Source organism: Ipomoea nil, unplaced genomic scaffold (genome assembly GCF_001879475.1).
Source record: "Ipomoea nil cultivar Tokyo-kokei standard unplaced genomic scaffold, Asagao_1.1 scaffold3069, whole genome shotgun sequence".
NCBI classification, from domain to species: Eukaryota; Viridiplantae; Streptophyta; class Magnoliopsida; order Solanales; family Convolvulaceae; genus Ipomoea; species Ipomoea nil.
In genome coordinates, this window is record NW_017619497.1 from 4,920,440 (window position 1) to 4,939,913 (window position 19,474).

Here is a 19,474-nt window from a genome sequence, read left to right on the forward strand (position 1 = left end):
TGTAATTTTTTGTATTCACCCCCTAAATCTGATTGGATTGACTTGATAGAGCGCGAAAATTGCCGCTCTACCAACAAACGAAACGAGTCAAAAATTTTATAGATATCCGATTTTACTCGTAATAGATAAAACCAGGTAAAACGTGTGAAGTCATCAACAAATAGCAGAAAATAACGATATCCACTAGTTGACACTACAGGAGCGGGGCCCCAGATATCTGTAAATAATAGATCTAATACATTTTGACTATTATTCTCAACACTTTCTAACTTGAAACGGGAAGACTTGCCGAGATGGCAAGCCGTGCATGACCCCAATTCTTTGGAATTATTTGCCTGAACGGAGCAACTATGAAGGATTTTGTTTTGGACTACACTATGCGGGTGACCAAGCCTGCGATGCCGCACAGCCGGCGTAGCACGGGAACTCACAAACGCTAAGTGGGAACGAGACACAGGTAACTTGTATAGACCGCCTGCGGTTGGACCTTTAAGAAGTGTGACCTTGGTTTTGGAATCCTTCACAAAAAAAACAATGACCATGAAATTCAAAATACACATGATTATCATTAGCAAACTTTTGGACAGAAAGTAATGGGACTGTTAAATTAGGGACGTGCAGCACATTAGACATGAGTAAGTGTTTTGACACGGATGGGATAGATGCATGACCAATCCGCGAGATAGCCAAACCTGTACTGTTTCCAACCCGGAGCGTGTCCGGGCCAACATATTCCTCCGTATTACTCAGCATGCCGGCGTCCGGTGTAGCGTGGGCGGTGGCACCGGTGTCCGGATACCACGAATCTGTCGGAGCGGTGATGGTGCCGGCCGGATCACCGGAGACAGCCACATTGGCCTGCGCTGGTGGTGGTGCGGAATACCTCTTGTAGCAGTAGAGTGCTGTGTGTCCGTGGGAACGACATATTTGGCACCGGGGTCCTCCTCTACCGCCGCGACCACCTCTGCCGGAATTATTTCCCCGGCTACCTTGACCGCCTCTGCCGGAATTATTGCTGCCGCGACCACCATCCGATGAACCTGCTGCACGTCTCCGGCCTGCATACATCGCCGAGTGAGGACCACCATCTGCAGAGCCGAAGTCGTCTGCTAGGAAAAAGTCCGCCGCCTGCAGATGATCCGCCATCTGCGGTAATGTCAGTGGTGTGGTTGCCGTGAGCGACACCGCATAGCTCCGGTATTCCGGACGGAGGCCTCTCAGAACATATAAGTTCTGTTCACCGAGTGACAACGGCTGCCCGGCCTGCGCAAGAGCCTCAACAAGAAGCTCCGCATGCCCGAGAAATTCCGTTGGGGAAGAGTTGCCTTGCCGCATGGTCTAAAATTGATTGAGAAGACTGAGACACCGGGCTTGGGTATTCGAACCGAGAGCCGCGCAAATGGAGCGCCACACCTCCGCAGCGGTGTTCCGGCCTACGGCGAGATGGAGGACTTCGTCAGACATCGCCGAGATGAGGAGGGAAAGGATCGATTGATCCTGTTGAACCCATATCTTGTACGCATGATTGGGAACCGGATCAGCGGAGGAGGCATCGGAGCCAGACTCTCCGGACGGCGTGGCAACGACAGTCGACGACGGGCACGGGGTGGAGCCATCTACGTACCTGAGGAGATCCTGGCCGCAAAGGAATGGGAGAAGTTGTGTTCTCCAGAAAAGGAAGTTCCTGCTCGTCAACTTCATCGAGATGAAGTGTTGTGCGCCATTAAGGGGGGTGTTACCGGTCGAAGGTGGTGCACCACCGGCGGAGGAAGGCCTATCGGAGGATCGGGAAGACATTGTCGCCGGCTAAACAAAAGGAAACGGGAAAAGGGGGTTGTTTGCGAAAGGGAAGCGATCAGTAGGATCGATTAGGCTGATACCAGATTAGAAAGATAATTCATTCAAAACAAACAGAAAACAATTACACGTGAGTATATCTAATCTCACCACTAAACACTCTTGACTAATAGACTAGAGATATAAGACTAATTCTAGGACCACAGAAATACAAACTATGTTACATATAATTAAATAATAATAATAACAGTAACACTAATACATACTCTCTCGATCCTCTACCGTCCACGTGTACGTCCCAAGATCGACACCCCTCCTAGCCAGCGCAACATGCCCCACGTTACCTCGCTACACCTGTCATTTCCCCCACACCTCCTGCTACGCCGGTGCATCACCTTTCGCATTCCTTGGGATACGCACGCATGGGAATCACGTCGCAGTACCCTGCCAGCGTCGAGGCCGGTCGAGTGCGCACAGTGCCGCACACTGCCCCCCGCACGAAGGGGCACTGGGGCCGCGCACCAGGCGCCCCATCGCTGGCTGGGGCCAACGCCCCAGTTGGCGACCACCTCCAGCCAATGGTAGCACGCCGCACACTGCTCCCCGCGTGAGGGGGCGCTGGAGCCGCACACCAGGCGCGCCAGCGCCTTAGTGGCGACCACCCCCGCCACCGACGGCGACATCCCCACCCCCATCTTATCAGCCCGCTCCCCTTCGGTACAATAATGTTAACCCAATAAGTCTTTAGTCCATGTCTAATGTCCCCATCAATTTTTATTATTGGGGTATGAATCAAGTGAATAAGGTATCATTCTGTCTTCCTAAAATTTTCTTTAATAAAATAGAGTAATTATTAGCACCAAACTTGATGTAACACGTTTAACAGTGAATTAATACTTTTTGAGTACCAGTGAATTAATAGTTTAATATTTTATTGATTACAAATTTCATAATGAGGGGCTCCACTTTCACACCAATCGTTATACCGTGCAGCACGATGCACATAACAATGTGCACCCGCACCTCTTAAAACGACGTCGTTTTGTTAAATTGTGTGAGGAGTTGATGCGGTAGAGTATGTGTATTCTGATATATAATTACGTACATTATGTTATACAATTATGTACATTTTTTTATACAATTATGTACGTTCTTTTATACAATTATGTACATCCGAAACAAGAGATTTTTTTTAAGAGTTAAAAGTCTATGTTTATTATGTTAAGAGTTTATGTATATTATGTTAGATTATGTGTATTATCTTTTCAAGAAAGAATATGTATATTTTGTTATACAATTATGTATATTCTATTATACAATTATGTATATTTTGTTATACAATTATGTATATTTTTAAAACATGAGATTTTTTTAAAGAAATTAACCACAAACACGAAAAGTGAAATTTCCCAAAAAAAAAAAAAAAAAAAAAAAAAAAAGTACGACGTCGTCATATAAATTGCCCTTTCACACTTTGGCTTGCACATTATTACACTACATTTTTTTTTTTGAATGTTACTAGCTCTATTACATTGTAGTATCTGTTCATATACTTTCTCAATCTACTGAAACACAAAGAGTCAATAACGCCTCCACTGAGGCTCAAACTCATAACCTTCCAAATGGAAGTCCAACCCGGATACCATTAGACCACATAGTCCTGCTTATTACACTACATTTAAATACGGACTAATAAATTATAATTACGGAGTATATATTTTACCCAACTAAAAGAATTGTCAAAACTTTTGATTATTGTAGAATTTGTTTTTTTTTTTTTTTTTTTGGGTACTACAATTTAACCTATATACATAATATATGTTCAAGACAATAATACCAACATATCTTTCGTTTAGAATGGTAACATTGATGCCATCAGACTACGAGATACTTGACATTTTAGAATTTGTTATGAACATATTATCAAGCTAGATAAAATTTTATTCATATACATGTGATTGAAATTTGTATATAGTTTTTATTTATTTATTTAAAATAAAAGACACTAAAATGCATTAACCAAGAAGAAAATAATTACAAATGTCGAAGTTATACTCAAAAAATCATAATTAACATGTGAACTAATAGTTTTAGCAACAACATGAGTGTAATATAATCTGAACCCAAGTCAACTATCTTATATTACTTACATTCTACCAGTTTATCACACTATGAATTTTGTCTAACATACACAATGCAAGAAAGAATTTCTATGTTATTGCTTACATTCTCCCCGTTGGAACTAGTTTATTTGTCTTCTAATTCATTCAACATAGTTTAAAACAACATTCCAAAGTGGAATTACTTTATTAAAAATTAAGCAAACACCATATATGTAAAATACTATTATAATCAACCTATGAAAAGTGTAATAAACTTTATTAATTTTAATCTCTCGCCATTAAATTTTATTTTAAATTGACCTGTAAGTCGTCCACTCATACGTAACAGTGAGCACTCTCTGGAGAGTGGAGACGACCCACAAAATTTGTCTTAAAGTCCCTAGCAGTACAACCAAAAGAAAAAATGTTTTTTTTAAAAAAAAATTTAAATTATAGAGATAATTTTATATTTATAATTAGAAATCATAATTTTTTATTTACATAAACCCCGCGATCAAAGTACCTATTAAGTTCATGTACTATAGTATTTTGTTCAATTTAGTTCTTGTACCTTTATTTTGTTCAATTTAGTCCCTCTACTTTAAAAAGTGGTGAAACTAAGGACAATAGTTAACGGTGTTAATATTATCGTTAACTTAGCTTACGTGGCGCTGACATCATTGTTACCACATTATGATATTTATATTCCAACTCATATTATTTTATAAATATTTAAAATTAATTATTTTTAGCACTAATATATTACATTAATATGTCCAAAATAAATAATTACATGCATGCTGACATCAAGTGTCCAAATCTCATTAGGAATATGGTTATAATTATTTATTTTGGATATAGTAATTTAATATATTGGTGGTAAAAATAATTAATTTTAAATATTTATAAAGTAATATACGAGTAGGAATATAAGTATCATTATGTGACTATGATGATGTCAGCGCCACGTAACCTAAGTTAACGGTAATATTAACACCGTTAATTATTGTCATTAATTGCACCGCTTTTTAAAGTACAGTGACTAAATTGAAGAAAATAAATGTATAAGTAATTAAGTATTAAATTAAACAAAACATTATAATATAGGGACCTCGTAAGTACTTTGACCAACCCCAGCAAATGTTACTTAAAAATACATTTTACTTAAAGTCTATGGTTTCCCTAATTCTACCGACAAAAAATCACAAAGAGGTAAACCAAGAATCATTTGCATTTGTTTATTTAATATCCTACCAAATATTTTGTTTATTGTCAAATTATTTGTGCCTATTTCTTACGCGCAGCACCAACCAAAGTGTCTGTATGACATGAATTTGAAGTCTCAGAAACCCAGAAGGAAAGACAGAAAGAAAGAAAGAAAGAATGGGGGAATGTGAAGCAGCAGCAAAAGTGTGTTCAATCTTGATATACCCTCTCAAATCTTGCCGTGGGATCTCTGTTTCAGAAGCAGCCCTTACTTCCACTGGTATATTTTTGTTTTTTTCTTCTTTCAATTCAATTCAGAGTTAATTCCAGCAATGGTCCCCGAGTATGATGATTTTCCACAATTGGTCCTTGACTTTTAATTTGGATAATTTAACCACTTGATCTAACGGAAGGACTACAATTAGAAAGATTTTGATAGTCAGATGGTAAAATTGTCCAAATTAAAAGTCGAGGACTAATTGTGGAAAATCATCATACTCAGGGGACCATTGCTGGAATTAACTCATTCAATTCATATTCGCCGTTCATGCATCAATGGTGGCAGGCACCACTTCAAACTGAATCTATGTATGGCTGCATGCCCAGAATAGGATGCTAAACAGTGAATCCTAATGGTGAAAGGGGTGTTTGGTAAATAGCTGGTAGCTGATTGGGTTAATGAGTTTGACAAGTTGATAACATTATACAAAGATGTTGGTAAATTAACTGATAACTGATTGCATACAAAATGACTTTCTCAAAAAGCTGATCGAAAAAGTTACTTTGAGCCGCTTTTTAAATTTTACAGCTCGTTTGGTTCGCTGGAAAATATTTGAAGGGAAATGGAATTGAAATTCCATGGAAAATGAATTCCAGGAAAATTGATTCAATTGTTTGGTTGGTGGAAATGAAATTACTAGGAATATGAATTCCATTGTTTGGTTGGGTTTAGAAAGATAAGGAATAATGAATATAAAAACCAATATACCCTTAAAAAGATGAATGAATAAATAGGTGTCTATGTAATTAAGAAATTTTCATAAGGGTAAAATGGTCCACTCATGTTATTTTTCTTCCCAATCCTTGTGGAAAACAAAATCCCACCCCTTTGCAAAGAATTCATTTTCCTCCACTTTGAGGAATCCATTTTCCAATGGAAAATGTTTTCCATCCAACCAAACAACATAAACCAACATTTTCCTTCACTTTGAAGAAAACATTTTCCATGGAAAATATTTTCCATCCAACCAAACACCCCCTTAGTGTTTTTGGAGCAAGAAATTGTTACAAGAAGCTAATTAATCAAATACTCATATTGGTTGTTTAACTAAGTCAAACAGCTAATAGTAGTCAAACAAGCCAAAATTGACTGATAGACTAACTATTTTACCAAACATGGCCAAATCGTCCCCAATAATTGAAATGATGTTCAGTTTCTACTGGTTCTTTGATAGTTTATTCTTGATAAATTACCAATTTGAGAACTTTCAGTTTCTTGGTGTATTGTTTTAGTGAAGCCTTGAAAGTAGCTGTTGGATTCTATGCAATTTCCCATTGTCATGGATTTTAAATTTTTAGTCAGTATAAGAAAACTCACCTCCACGGATAGCTTAGTTGATTCCTAAGTGTCAGACTGTGGGTAAGACGCAATATCGTAGAATGAGAGTTTCACCCTCTTGCGGGTGGTTCTTTATGGGCACGTGGTCTTTCCACTTAATGGGTCGTTAAGTCCCCGTGATTATATCACTCCACAATCCTATGGAGCTCTTGGGTGAGGGATTTCGCCTTTGTGGGCAAGTATAATAAAAATCTCATCTTGTTTATTGTGTAATTAATAAGAATAGTATAACTATTGAGTACTTAATTTCAATGGTCTTCTTCCTTGATTGTTTGTGAAAAGGTGAAAATACTTTGTTTGATTCTGTATACAATCAGGGTTCCGGTGGGATCGCCAATGGATGGTTGTGAATGCAAGAGGAAGAGCATATACTCAAAAGGTTGAACCATCGCTTACTTTGGTTGAACCAGAACTGCCTCACGAGGCATTCTCAGAGGGCTGGGAACCCAAAAAGGGCTCGTTTTTAGGTAAATCTGATAAAATTGACATTTCTCATTTGAAATATATTAATCATATCATAGGGAAAATGTTGGTGAAAAGTAATGTGTTTCGTTTTATGTTATTATTAACGGTTAATAGTTTACTTCAACAGTGATTTAAGGCCCCGGGGATGGATGTGCTGAAGATCCCATTGGTTGCACCGTCTGCCATAAGCAATGGTGTCTCGGTGTGGGAGTGGTCTGGCTCTGCATTAGACGAGGGAGATCAAGCATCGGAGTGGTTCACCAAGTTTCTTGGAAAACCTTGCCGGCTTGTGCGTTTTAATGAAGGTAACACTCACTTATTGAACATCCTAAATCCTCAAACTATAATGATTTGAGCTAATGTTCGTTCTCTCTTTTATGCTAATGCAGCAACAGAGAACAAGTCTGCGAACCCCAGTTTTGCCTCTGGCTACCGTATTAAGTTTAGTGATGCATATCCATATCTCCTGGTATCCCAGGTTAGACTAGTCGGTCCGGTCCTTCAAAGAAAATTTCCGCTTTCTTTGAACTAAGGTCTTACCACCATATTCTGCTTTGTCTTTCTTTTCGCTATTGTTGTCAGAAATCGCTGGATGCATTAAATGAGCAGCTCGAGGAGCCTGTATCAATCGTGCGCTTCAGAGCCAAGTATATTCTCTTACACCAACTTTATTGTTCTAATAGACTAAAGATAACAACCAATAGCTTAATTATTATTACACCGTGATTCCTCTATTTGAACTAAGGTCTTATTACAACTGTGTTTTTGCTGCATAACAAAACTACACGCATCATTCAATCCATGTAGATCACTAAACGGGGTTTGTTTGATAAAATTTTAATCTTTGATGCTTTGGAAACTTCCCCGGACACAGCATTGTTGTTGAGGGCTGTGAAGCATACGCTGAAGATTTGTGGAAAGAGATCAAGATAAATGGATTAACATTTCATAGCTCTCAACTATGTTACCGTTGTAAGGTAAAAGCTTGTTTCCTCTGCATATTCTACCCCTGGAATCTCGATGATTAATGTATTGAAGCATATGCTCCATTTCAACTAAAATGCTATGCTGATAGTTGGAGTGCACATTTATGTTTATACATTATATGCTCAACAGGGTCATGGGGTTGGCTCTGATATCAAATTGAAGCATGTGGTCCATTTCAACTAAAAGTCTAAACTAATAGTTAATTCTACTTCAGGTAACAAGAGTTCATCCAGAAACAGCAGCACTAGGCCCAGAGCCACTTGAAACCCTTTCAAAGTTCCGCTCGAACAAAGTCTTGCATCCAGAAAGGAAGCCGCTTGGAAGGGTAAGGGATTACAAAAATTTTCAAAGTTAACGAGCGTTTTTGGATGATGTCTGGTGTGTTAGCATAAACTGGTAGGTGCAATAATAAATTTGCAGATATACTTTGGACAGTATGTTGTGTGCACAGAGTGCAGTGATGAAGGAAAGAAAAAAAGCATTAGAGTGGGAGACAGTGTTGATGTCCTCAAGATGGTGTCTTCCTATGCTGATGTTTCAGTCTGAACTCCAAACTACTCTTTTAGTTTGATGAACAACATTCAGGGAGGAAATGGGTGTAATAATTTTCGTAATTATTATGCATGGAAATAATCTTGTAATTATCTATCTTTGTATAAGTATGGAACATTATATTGTTGTTAATGTTAATTGTGAATAGGATTTTCGTCCGTGCACGGAATGCATTTGTTGTAATATATTAAGAATATTTGGATCGATATGTAATTATTTAAATTAAAACATTAATATTATATAGTGCAATTGAAGATATGATTTGGATCATTTATGTGTTTTGATGTTATTGATAGCTAATATGTAGATGTACGCATGCGGTGCTGTAACTTTGGAGATTTTATTTTATCATTATTTAGTATTTTTTTTTTATAAATTAGACAAATGTGCTCGTTCTCTAGTAATTCAATTATAAGAATGAATTGTTATCTTAATTCATTTGTATTGAAGATATATTTTTTCCAATTAAGCTACTACAACCTCTTGATACATTAATAATAATTAATGTATATATACACATTACACACAGTCACACACTTTTCTAAAATTAATATTTTTGTTATTAATCTCAAAATTTAAAATTAACATGATTTTTTACTAAATTAAAATTTATAAATGACGTTAAATACATTTGAACTTGTAGTCTTGTACTATTAAAACTTTATATAAGACTTATTGACTTAATATTATTTGATAACTTATAAATATTATAAAATGTAGTATAGTTTATAAAGTTCATTTGATTTTTACTCACTAAATTATGTTAGATGATAAATTAAAAATTTATAAAAGACTTATAAATTGGGTTTGCTTTTAATTTATGGAGAATTGTTGTGAGTAAAGTAAGAAAGTGTCGGATTAAGAATTTTTGTGTGATAAAAATAAATTGGATAAGAGTATTTATATGGTAAAATGGTAAATAAAATGAAGAAAAACAAAAATATTTATCTGTTGCACTGGCCGAGAGGCGAGAACAGGAGTAGCCTCTATCGGAGGCCAAGCCTAGTCTAGCCTCCGACAGAGGCTACATTCAACGGCCAAATATATTTGGCTGTTTCACGTTGCAGGGATGAGTAGTAAGTAATAAGTCTAGCTGTCACAATCAAAATTACTAATTTTTTTTTTAGAATTTTAGGCATTTAGCCATGGAACCAAAGTTGACATGCTTTGTTGTTATAGCTGTGTTTGCCCGGGTCGGGCTCGTGCCTGGGCCATGGGCCGATTCTGTGCTGGGCCTCGAATTTTTTTTTAAAAGGACCTGAACCGGTCCTTAACAAGGCGATTCCGGTTCGAGCTAAGCCCGGCTCAGACCTAGTGAGGCCCAAGCTTACTTTTTTTTCGGGGCCGATTCAGGGTTGGTTCGACATTGAACCGGCCCGTGGCCACTTCTAGCTCTAACGTGTATCCCATTAACATTTTGATAAAAACATACAACTTGAGTTTGAGTTTTCGTAGGTTATTCAAAGGTAAATTAAAGATGTTATTTCTTTTTTGGATGACAAGAAAAAGAAAATTTAAGGTCCTTGTTTAAATATGTGAACATAATAAATTCTATTTTGTTACGCTAATCAATAAAGAACTATAACACTGGTTGGGCTTATATTGGATAACAAATGTTATATTGGGTTGGTTATTTAACATGCCTATGTTTGGTTGAAGTTATATAATATTCCCTTGGAATCAAACATTGCCTCATCAGATTTTTTTCCTTTTTTGAGGGAATGTGATTCCCTTGCTAAACTTAGGTAATGCTAGATTACCTTGCTATTTTACATAGCCCAGTTTTTACCAAACACAATAATCTAACATTCTCAATAATCTAACATTCCCAGCAATCTAACATTCACCAAGGTAATCTAACATTCCGTGAACCAAACACCCCCGGGGTTATCCATAATTATTTGGAGTCAAACTTAGAATCTTGTACTATTGTAATTATCAAACCAACAACTTAACTTAATTAGCTATGTCTCCAAACGGCTAAAGAAATGACTAAGTGGAGCATACAACAAAATTCATTTGCTAATTATTGTAGAAAAGTGTTTGGAAAATTAGCTGCTAACAGATTACTTGCAAAATAAAAAAAAAAAAAAAAAACTTATCAGAAAAACAATTTTGAGCAACTTTTTAAATTTTAGTATTTTAGAATAATAAGTTGTTTCAAAAAATTAATTAATCAAACACTAATATTGATTGTTTAACCAAATGAAATAGTTAATAGTAATCAAATAAGTCAAAATTGACTATAACCTAACTACCAGGTAATATTGGTCATTAAAAAATGAAAAGGAGAAGTTGATACAAGAAAATTCACTACAAATTGAAGTTTGGAGTATGAGAACATAAAATTTCAAAAACTCGGGTCAAAGGAGTAAACAATGGCTGTCTTTGGTGAAACATCAACATAGAAAACATTCAAAAACCATGAAAGCAACATAGCCAACATCATAGGAATTAATCAAACAAGCTGAAGCTGAAGCCCAAGTCGTCGTCGGACTCTTCTGCAGGCTCCTCTTTTTTCTCTTCTACAGCAGCAGCAGGAGGAGGAGAGAGTCTCTACTTTATAGAATTTAAACTCATCTAAAAACATAATTGTATATATATTAGTGCTAACACACACTTTCTAATGTGGAGTAAAGACTTCTTACTAGCATTCTCATCTCTATTTTTTAAACTCAAATGGGTATAGATGATACCAAGAATCTTGTGGTCCATTGATACTAAATTGTTCTCTTATGTGGGAGATGGTATATTCGAACTTAAGTAGAAGTAATTATGGTGACATTTGATGTAATAGCGGGTCACCCAAAAGCCATTTTTTATGGATGCAGGCAATCTTAATATGGTAGATCATGTGTCTCGGTCAAAGTAAGATCTGCAAGTGGCTAAAATTATGTGGAAGAATTTGCCATATATGATGCACCTGTGCACAAGTGGATATAAAACAATTTTATCCACCCGTGCTCTGTGCATCATTTGCATTTGTTTATTTAATATATTATGTTTGTTGTCGAATTATTTTTGCCTATTTCTTAGGTAGCACCGACCAAAGTGTCTGTGTGACATGAATTGAAGCCTTAATTAGAAACCCAGAAAGAAAGAAAGAAAGAATGGGGGAATGTGAAGCAGCAGAAGCAAAAGTGTCATCAATGTGGATATACCCTCTCAAATCTTGCCGTGGGATCTCTGTTCCTGAAGCAGCCCTTACTTCCACTGGTATATTTTTTTTTTATCTTTTTCTTCTTTCAATTCAATTCATGTTCGCCGTGCATGCATCAATGGTGGCACCACTTCAAACTGAATGTATGTATGGCTGCATGCCCCAGAATAGTATGCTAAACAGTGAATCCTAATGGTGAAAATAGATCAAATGGTCCCCAAGAGTTGAAATGATGTTCAGTTTCTACTGTTTTTTTTTTTGGTCAGAGGTGTCCTAACTGTAGTAAGCAAGTCCTTGTCATACTCAGACTAATCCTCATTCGCACGGATAGCTTAGTTGATTTCTAGGTGTCTGTTGAGATTAACAGGAACAAGAAAAATAATAATGGCCAAATAGCGTAAAGAAGACAAGATTTACTAGGTTCGGCAAAAACAATTCTTATATTCATAGTCATAGTAATGGTGATAGTGGTGACCCAACCCCTTAGGATACAATCAATATATTTATAGGCATCTAATCCCTGGGTCTACCCGTTTCACTCCTACTCCTAGTATGAGACAAACTCATATTCCTAATCCATATATAGACAAACTCACAGTGTCAGATTGTGGGTAAGATGCAATAGCGAGCCTGACAGTTGCAGCGTGAGAGTTTCACCCTCTTTTGGGTGATTCTTTGTGAGCACGTGGTCTTTCCACTTAATGGGTCGTTAAGTCACCATAATCATATCACTCCACAGTCCTAAGGGATTTGGCCTTTGTGGGAAAGTATATAAAAAATCTCATCTTGTTTATTGTGTAACTAATGAGAATAGTATAACTATTGCTTGTGAAAAGGTGAAAACTTTGTTTGATTATCATGGATAAAACGTGAAATGCCTCTTAAGATCTTGTCTGCAATCAGGGTTCCGGTGGGATCGCGAATGGATGGTTGTGAATGCAAGAGGAAGAGCATGTACTCAATATGTTGAACCATCACTTACTTTGGTTGAACCAGAACTGCCTCACGAGGCATTCACAGAGGGCTGGGAACCCAAAAAGGGCTCGTTTTTAGGTAAATCTCATTTGAAATATACTAATCATTTCATAGGGAAAACGTTGGTGAAAGTAATGTGCTTCGTTTTATGTTCTTGTTGGACTAGTATGAGCAGTTTGTATCTAAACATAGTTAAATAAACGTTGGTGAAAATAATAGTTTGGTAGTAAAATTGCTTCAAATGAAATGTTTTTATTAACGGTTAATAGTTTACTTCAACAGTGATTAAGGCCCCGGGGATGGATGTGCTGAAGCTCCCATTGGTTGCACCGTCTGCCATAAGCAATGGTGTCTCCTTGATGGAGTGGTCTGGCTCTGCGTTAGACGAGGGAGATCAAGCATCGGAGTGGTTCACCAAGTTTCTTGGCAAACCTTGCCGGCTTGTGCGTTTTAATGAAGGTAACACACTACACTCACTTATTGAACATCCTAAATCTTCTACTCTGATAAATGTGCACATCTAATGGTCGTTCTCTCTTTTATGCTAATGCAGCAACAGAGAACAGGTCTGCGAACCCCAGTTATGTCTCGGGCTATCATATTAAGTTTAGTGCTGAGTATCCATATCTCCTGGTATCCCAGGTTAGACTAGTCGGTCCTTCAAAGAAATTTTCCATTTTCTTTGAACTAAGGTCTTACCACCATATTCTGCTTTGTCCTTCTTTTCGCTATTGTTGTCAGAAATCGCTGGATGCATTAAATGAGCAGCTCGAGGAGCCTGTTTCAATCATGCGCTTCAGACCGAAGTATCTTCTCTTACACCAACTTTATTGTTCTAATAGACTAAAGATAATCGACCAATAGCTTACTTATTACACTGCGATTCCTCTATTTGAACTAAGGTCTTATTACAAATTTACAACTGTGTTTTTAATCTTTGATGCTTTGGAAACTTCCCCACAGCATTGTTGTCGAGGGCTGTGAAGCATACGCTGAAGATTTGTGGAAGGAGATTGAGATAAATGGATTAACATTTCATAGCACTCAACTATGTTACCGCTGTAAGGTAAAAGCTTGTTTCCTCTGCATATTCTCCCCTGGAATCTCGATGATTAATGTAAATGAATTGAAGCATGTGCTCCATCTCAATTAAAAGGCTAAGTTGATAGTTTGGATTACACATTTATGTTTATATATTATATATATGCTCAACAAGGTCATGGGGTTGGCTCTGATACCAAATTGAAGCATGTGCTCCATTTTAACTAAAAGTCTAAGCTGATAGTTAATTCTACTTCAGGTAACAAGAGTTCATCCAGAAACAGCAGCACTAGGCCCAGAGCCACTTGAAACCCTTTCAAAGTTTCGCTCGAACAAAGTCTTGCATCCAGAAATGAAGCCGCTTGGAAGGGTAAGGGATTACGAAAACTTTCAAAGTTAACGAGCGTTTTTGGATGATGTCTATTTTGTTAGCATAAACTGGTAGGTGCAATAATAAATTTGCAGATATACTTTGGACAGTATGTTGTGTGCACAGAGTGCAGTGATGAAGAAAAGAAGAAAAGCATTAGAGTGGGAGACAGTGTTGATGTCCTCAAGATGGTGTCTTCCTATGCTCATGTTTCAGTCTGAACTCCAAACTCTTTTAGTTTGATGAACAACATTCATGGAGGAAATGGGTGTAATAATTTTCGTAATTATTATACATGGAAATAATCTGTTAATTATCTATCTTTATATATAAGTATATGGAACAATGGAACATTGTTAGTTGTTGTTTTTGAAAACATGGAACATTGTTGTTAATTGTTATTCAATAATAATTACAAGGCCAGGAGTTTGGATTTTTGTTCCCTTAGTTTGAGCCGGTCAGTTATAAGTAACCTATGTTGATTTACTTTCTTATAATTATTGAAAGGGTTGTAGGCTTTCCCTCGCCGTCCAAACTTGAAATGTGATGCATTTCAATTATTTTTAGCTATTGATTTAATTGATATTATCAAATGTGACAAAAAATGAATGTTGTATACCAAATGTGACAACAATAATATTTAGAAATTAAATGTTAAAATGTCCTGATAACAAAATTAGGAAAAAAAATCTTTGAAATTGTACCTTTCTTTTAACAAGATGTAAAAAGAGTGGGGAAACGCCTTTTAAAGCAGAAAAGAATATGCCAAGCATTTCACCCCTTGAGTGAATAGAATTTATAAAAAAAAAAATAATAATAAAAAAAAAAGAGAGAGAGAGATAGAGGGAGAATTGTAGTATACACTCTGTTTTTATTGATATATTAATTACTCTTAGAAATTAATTTTTTTTAATTTTATCTAAATTAATATAAGTTACTTAATAGAAATATATAATCTCGAGGGCAGTATAAGTATTAACATATTTTGTGTAAGAGGAGATTTAAAAAGTTGGATGGGGGTGGGGGTGGGGGGTTTGAGGAAATCCAAAATCTATGAAAACAAGATGCTCAAAACTACTTAGTATTTATTACCCATTTGTTTAGACATACAAATCCGCAGGCGTTCATCCCTGGTTTTCTGGGTATCCGTGGTTCGTGTTTTTTTTTTCCCGAAATTACATGTGTGTCCTTCACCTCATCAATGTATTTCATTCCGTACCTTATTTTTCTTTGATTCATTCATGAATCATGACTCTCATCATCAAACTTAAGTCACAATCCTCCATCCTTCTTTTTTTTTTTTTTACTACTGGAAGTGTGTACTGTATAAATTACACATTGGGGTCTTAGTCGACAAAAGACTATAAGGAAATAAATTAGTATAGGTTGTCTATAGTTGACTGGTTCAAATTAAGAGGGTTGAGATTAAAACTCATGACATTGTAGTTACAAATTTGTATCCTTAGCCATCTTGATTGGGGTTAGAGTGTTACACCCTCCATCCACTTTATTTTTAAATTAGATATTGATAGATATATTATACTCGACCTAAAAAGTTGAGGCCAAAGATACTCAAAGTTCGAACCAGACAAACCAATAAGAAAGGGTTGGATTAAAAAAACGAAGCCAATCGATAGTTTTTATAATCGCTACAAGCACCCACTTCGCTAGGGAAACATCTAAAACACTAAAAGAACAATAAGATTGCTTCTTGTATAAATAAGTCGATTATTATCTTGTGGGACGTCTTTTATCTCATTTACATACTGAATTTGTGACTCCAAAGTAATTTTACCTAATATAGTAAGTTTTTCTCTCATTTATTTTTATTTACATTAAGCATTTTTCCATTTTATAATTATCTTTGAGTCAATTTTATTTATCAGTTATAAACTTCAAATTATTATCGGTTATGGAGACGCCTTTTGTCTCATTTACATACTGAGTTTGTAATTCCAAAATAATTTTATCAAATATAGTAAGTTTTTTTCTCATTTATTTATATTGAACATTTTTTTCTTTTATAATTTTTTTAGAGTCAATTTCATTTATCGGTATGAAATATTATTGATATCGAATAATAGTATATGATATAATCAGGTATACCATATACTTAAATATGGAATATGATTGTATTGTATTATTAAAATCGATGTTGATAAATAAAATTGAAAATCTTTTTCAGGCACAAGGGACTTCATAGCAAATATAGCTCTTTACAAATTATTATAATTAATTGTACAATATAATGGTTATTTTTCCTTTTTTTATTTTTATTTTTTAAAGTAGTCCTTGGCTCCTTGCCTCCCTGGGAATGCTATAAATAATTATAATAATAAATAAATACATGCTAGGATTTCTTCTCTCTGTGAACTTGTGAATGTATATACGGTGTCCAAAAAATCAAGCTTTTCACAGAAAAAATGGCTTTTTGTGCGACGCAACAGTGATTGGTACTCGTTTCGGCTTCTGGGTATTCTTCAATTCCATTCTGGGCATGCCAATTTTTCGATTTTTTTTTTTTAATTTCAAAATTGGATCTTTTGCTGTCTTGATTGTTTGTTTGTTTGTTTTTTTTTTTTTTTTTCTTGGATCATGGTGAGATTTAAGCATATAGTGACTCCACTTTTATGTAAGTTAATCTGCATTTCTGTTGTTCTTTTTATAATCCAGTTCTTTTCGGTTTTAGTTTTTGAAGTATTGTGATTTCTGCTTAGATGGAATGGTTACTTAAAAACTATCTTTAGATTTCACCTGAAAAACGTTATTGGAAATTCTGTTGATTTGAGATGCACTATAACTTTTTGAGGTTTTGTTTTGAGGAATAGCAAGATTTATACTCTTGATGTTTAACAAGAAAAGTTTTTTTTTTTTTTTTTTTTTTTTTAAATTTATTTTTCCTCTTGTATATTATGTTCTGGAGTTAGGCATTGGCATTCTTATTATATGTTCATCCTTACACAAGAACAATTTAGACTTGTTTTCTCGGTTGTAATACTAAAGGATATAATAATTTACATCTATATGATGCTCTACTTTCCTCCTTCCTCAGTTCTTCTCAAGTTACTGCATCTTGTTTAGTGTTCATGTCTCATTATTGGATGCTTTTAATGAGTGAATTAGAATACACATTACCCAGAAGTTATGGAGTATCTGATTAGGAAGATTTGGAAGCTTAGTGATAGTCATTCAGGTTGTCTTGTTTGGTTTTCACTAATGTGTCTTGATCCTTGTAAGTATGACTGAATGTTATCAAATAAGCTTAAAGAAAAGCGGGATAGCGGTATATCTTCGAATTGCAAAACTTCCATCCTTATTTTCGGGTGATGATGGAAACCCGCAGCCACCTCTGCCTTGTGGCCCTAACCAGCAGAGGTAAACCAGCCTAAGTTGCCCATAGCTGACCGGCTCAAACCAAGAAGGCCAATAGGCCACTCCCGTTGGGAGTTGAACTTGAACTTCCATCCTTATTTAGATTAGAAGAAAAAGGCTGTTTTTGTGTTAGGAGGCATCGTGTTATTTGGAGCCTGTTTAGGACCACATAGTATTTTGTCATAATGTTATTTAGAGCCTGTTTTATTATTTAGTCATTTCAATTGATATTTGCTAACAACAATGCCGTATATAAATATTTGTGCAGAGCGGTTGGGGTGCTGATAAAGCCGCTATCCTCACCCTAACACAAGGTTTTGTTGAGTCTCAAATATAGTTCAGAATTTGGGCACCAGAAGCTCGAGAGTTCCAACATCTTTACCATGTCTATGCTGAAAAGGTTACGTTGTGTCACACTCGATGTTACTGGTACACTGATCGCTTACAAAGGAGAGCTAGGTGACTACTATTGCATGGCAGCCAAAGCCGTGGGACTTCCATGCCCCGACTACAAAAGAGTGCACGAGGGCTTTAAACTCGCTTATACAGACATGGCAAGAAAACATCCATGCTTCGGGTTTGCAGAAAAGATCCCGAACATTATCTGGTGGAAGACTTGTGTGCGAGATTCATTTGTGAAGGTAGACATCGCATAATAACTCTATGTCCTGTTTCTCAAATTGGTCATTAGACTGATGCTTTAGTTGCAAGTTTATAATCTTGGATAGCTGACTTAATAACGCTTTGTATAATCCATTGTTGACAGGCTGGATATGATTATGACGAGGAGACTTTTGAAAAGATCTTTAGACGCATATATGCAACGTTTGGTTCCTCTGCACCGTACACTATTTTCCCAGATGCCCAACCGTTCCTAAGGTGGCTTCGTTCTACAGGGGTTACAGTCGGGCTTGTCAGCAACGCTGAGTATCGGTATCAGGATGTAATCCTCCCAGCGCTCGGTTTGAATCAGGTGAACATGCTTCACTTAATATTCTAACACAAGCAGATCGAAGTCAAATACATTACTAATTTCACGAGTTTTTCGCACTTTTGGTCCCACGACCATAGTGGCATTATCGAGATTGATCCACGACTTTCAAACCTTGCAATATCGGTCCACGACTATTGTTTTTTTTTGCAAAAATGGTCCTTCCGGCCCATGTTCTGGCCCGTTTTGGTCGGAAATGGTTCTTACTCTGGTGAGAAATTGACGGAAAATGGGGCGGAATGACCATTTTTGCAAAAAAGACAATAGTCGTGGACCGAGATTACAAGGTTTGAAAGTCGTGTATCAATCCTGATAGTGCCACTATAGTTGTGGGACCAAAAGTGCGAAAAACTCCTAATTTCACTCAAATAGTAGTGGCAATGCTTGGTTATAATGTATGGCGTGAATTCAGGGATCGGAGTGGGATTTTGGCGTATTCTCTGGGCTAGAAGGTGTAGAAAAGCCAGACCCGAAGATCTATCGGATTGCGTTGGAGAGAGCTGGAAACGTCGCGCCCGAAGAAGTTCTGCACATCGGGGACAGCATGCGAAAAGATTTCGTACCGGCTACGAGTGTGGGGATGCATGCAATATTGCTTGACAGGTTCAAGACAGCTGATGCTGAAAATTGGAAGAAATCTGGAGCCATAGTGCTGCCTGATCTGGTAGCAGCAAAAGAATGGCTTACTTCTCAACAATTGCATTCCTGAGTAATTAGTTATATTGTTGTTCTAATTTATATCTGGTTTTATGCTGTATTTGCACTGAGAAAAGAAAATGAATAGACAGACATTTGTTAATGAATTTGGTTCAAGTACACATGGGTTCTTGATGATTTG

General features: G+C 36.5%; 2 protein-coding genes and 1 pseudogene across 2 annotated transcripts; all 3 read left to right on the plus strand.

The window, feature by feature from the left end:
* The first annotated feature begins 5,187 nt into the window (after positions 1-5,187).
* LOC109165427 lies at positions 5,188-8,823 on the plus strand (annotated as a pseudogene).
* A 2,999-nt stretch (positions 8,824-11,822) lies between these two features.
* LOC109165425 (mitochondrial amidoxime reducing component 2-like) lies at positions 11,823-14,600 on the plus strand. Its single transcript, XM_019314174.1, has 8 exons — positions 11,823-11,943; positions 12,791-12,940; positions 13,145-13,321; positions 13,416-13,504; positions 13,604-13,668; positions 13,826-13,928; positions 14,163-14,273; positions 14,369-14,600. Exons 1-8 carry the CDS (start codon positions 11,838-11,840, stop codon positions 14,492-14,494), a joined length of 927 nt encoding a protein of 308 aa, XP_019169719.1. The 5' UTR covers positions 11,823-11,837; the 3' UTR covers positions 14,495-14,600.
* Positions 14,601-16,599: 1,999 nt separating this feature from the next.
* LOC109165426 (haloacid dehalogenase-like hydrolase domain-containing protein 3) lies at positions 16,600-19,457 on the plus strand. The gene is made up of 4 exons (XM_019314175.1): positions 16,600-16,746; positions 17,914-18,286; positions 18,412-18,618; positions 19,049-19,457. Exons 2-4 carry the CDS (start codon positions 18,029-18,031, stop codon positions 19,343-19,345), a joined length of 762 nt encoding a protein of 253 aa, XP_019169720.1. The 5' UTR covers positions 16,600-16,746; positions 17,914-18,028; the 3' UTR covers positions 19,346-19,457.
* Positions 19,458-19,474: the final 17 nt, after the last annotated feature.

Bases quoted from the DNA above. Each gene is read 5' to 3' on its own strand.
- LOC109165425 (XM_019314174.1), top strand. From the start codon at position 11,838: ATGGGGGAATGTGAAGCAGCAGAAGCAAAAGTGTCATCAATGTGGATA. The intron at 13,669-13,825 runs GTATCTTCTCTT...ACTTCCCCACAG, and splicing joins ATCATGCGCTTCAGACCGAA to CATTGTTGTCGAGGGCTGTG. The intron at 13,929-14,162 runs GTAAAAGCTTGT...ATTCTACTTCAG, and splicing joins AACTATGTTACCGCTGTAAG to GTAACAAGAGTTCATCCAGA.
- LOC109165426 (XM_019314175.1), top strand. From the start codon at position 18,029: ATGTCTATGCTGAAAAGGTTACGTTGTGTCACACTCGATGTTACTGGT. The intron at 18,287-18,411 runs GTAGACATCGCA...CATTGTTGACAG, and splicing joins TGCGAGATTCATTTGTGAAG to GCTGGATATGATTATGACGA. The intron at 18,619-19,048 runs GTGAACATGCTT...GCGTGAATTCAG, and splicing joins CAGCGCTCGGTTTGAATCAG to GGATCGGAGTGGGATTTTGG.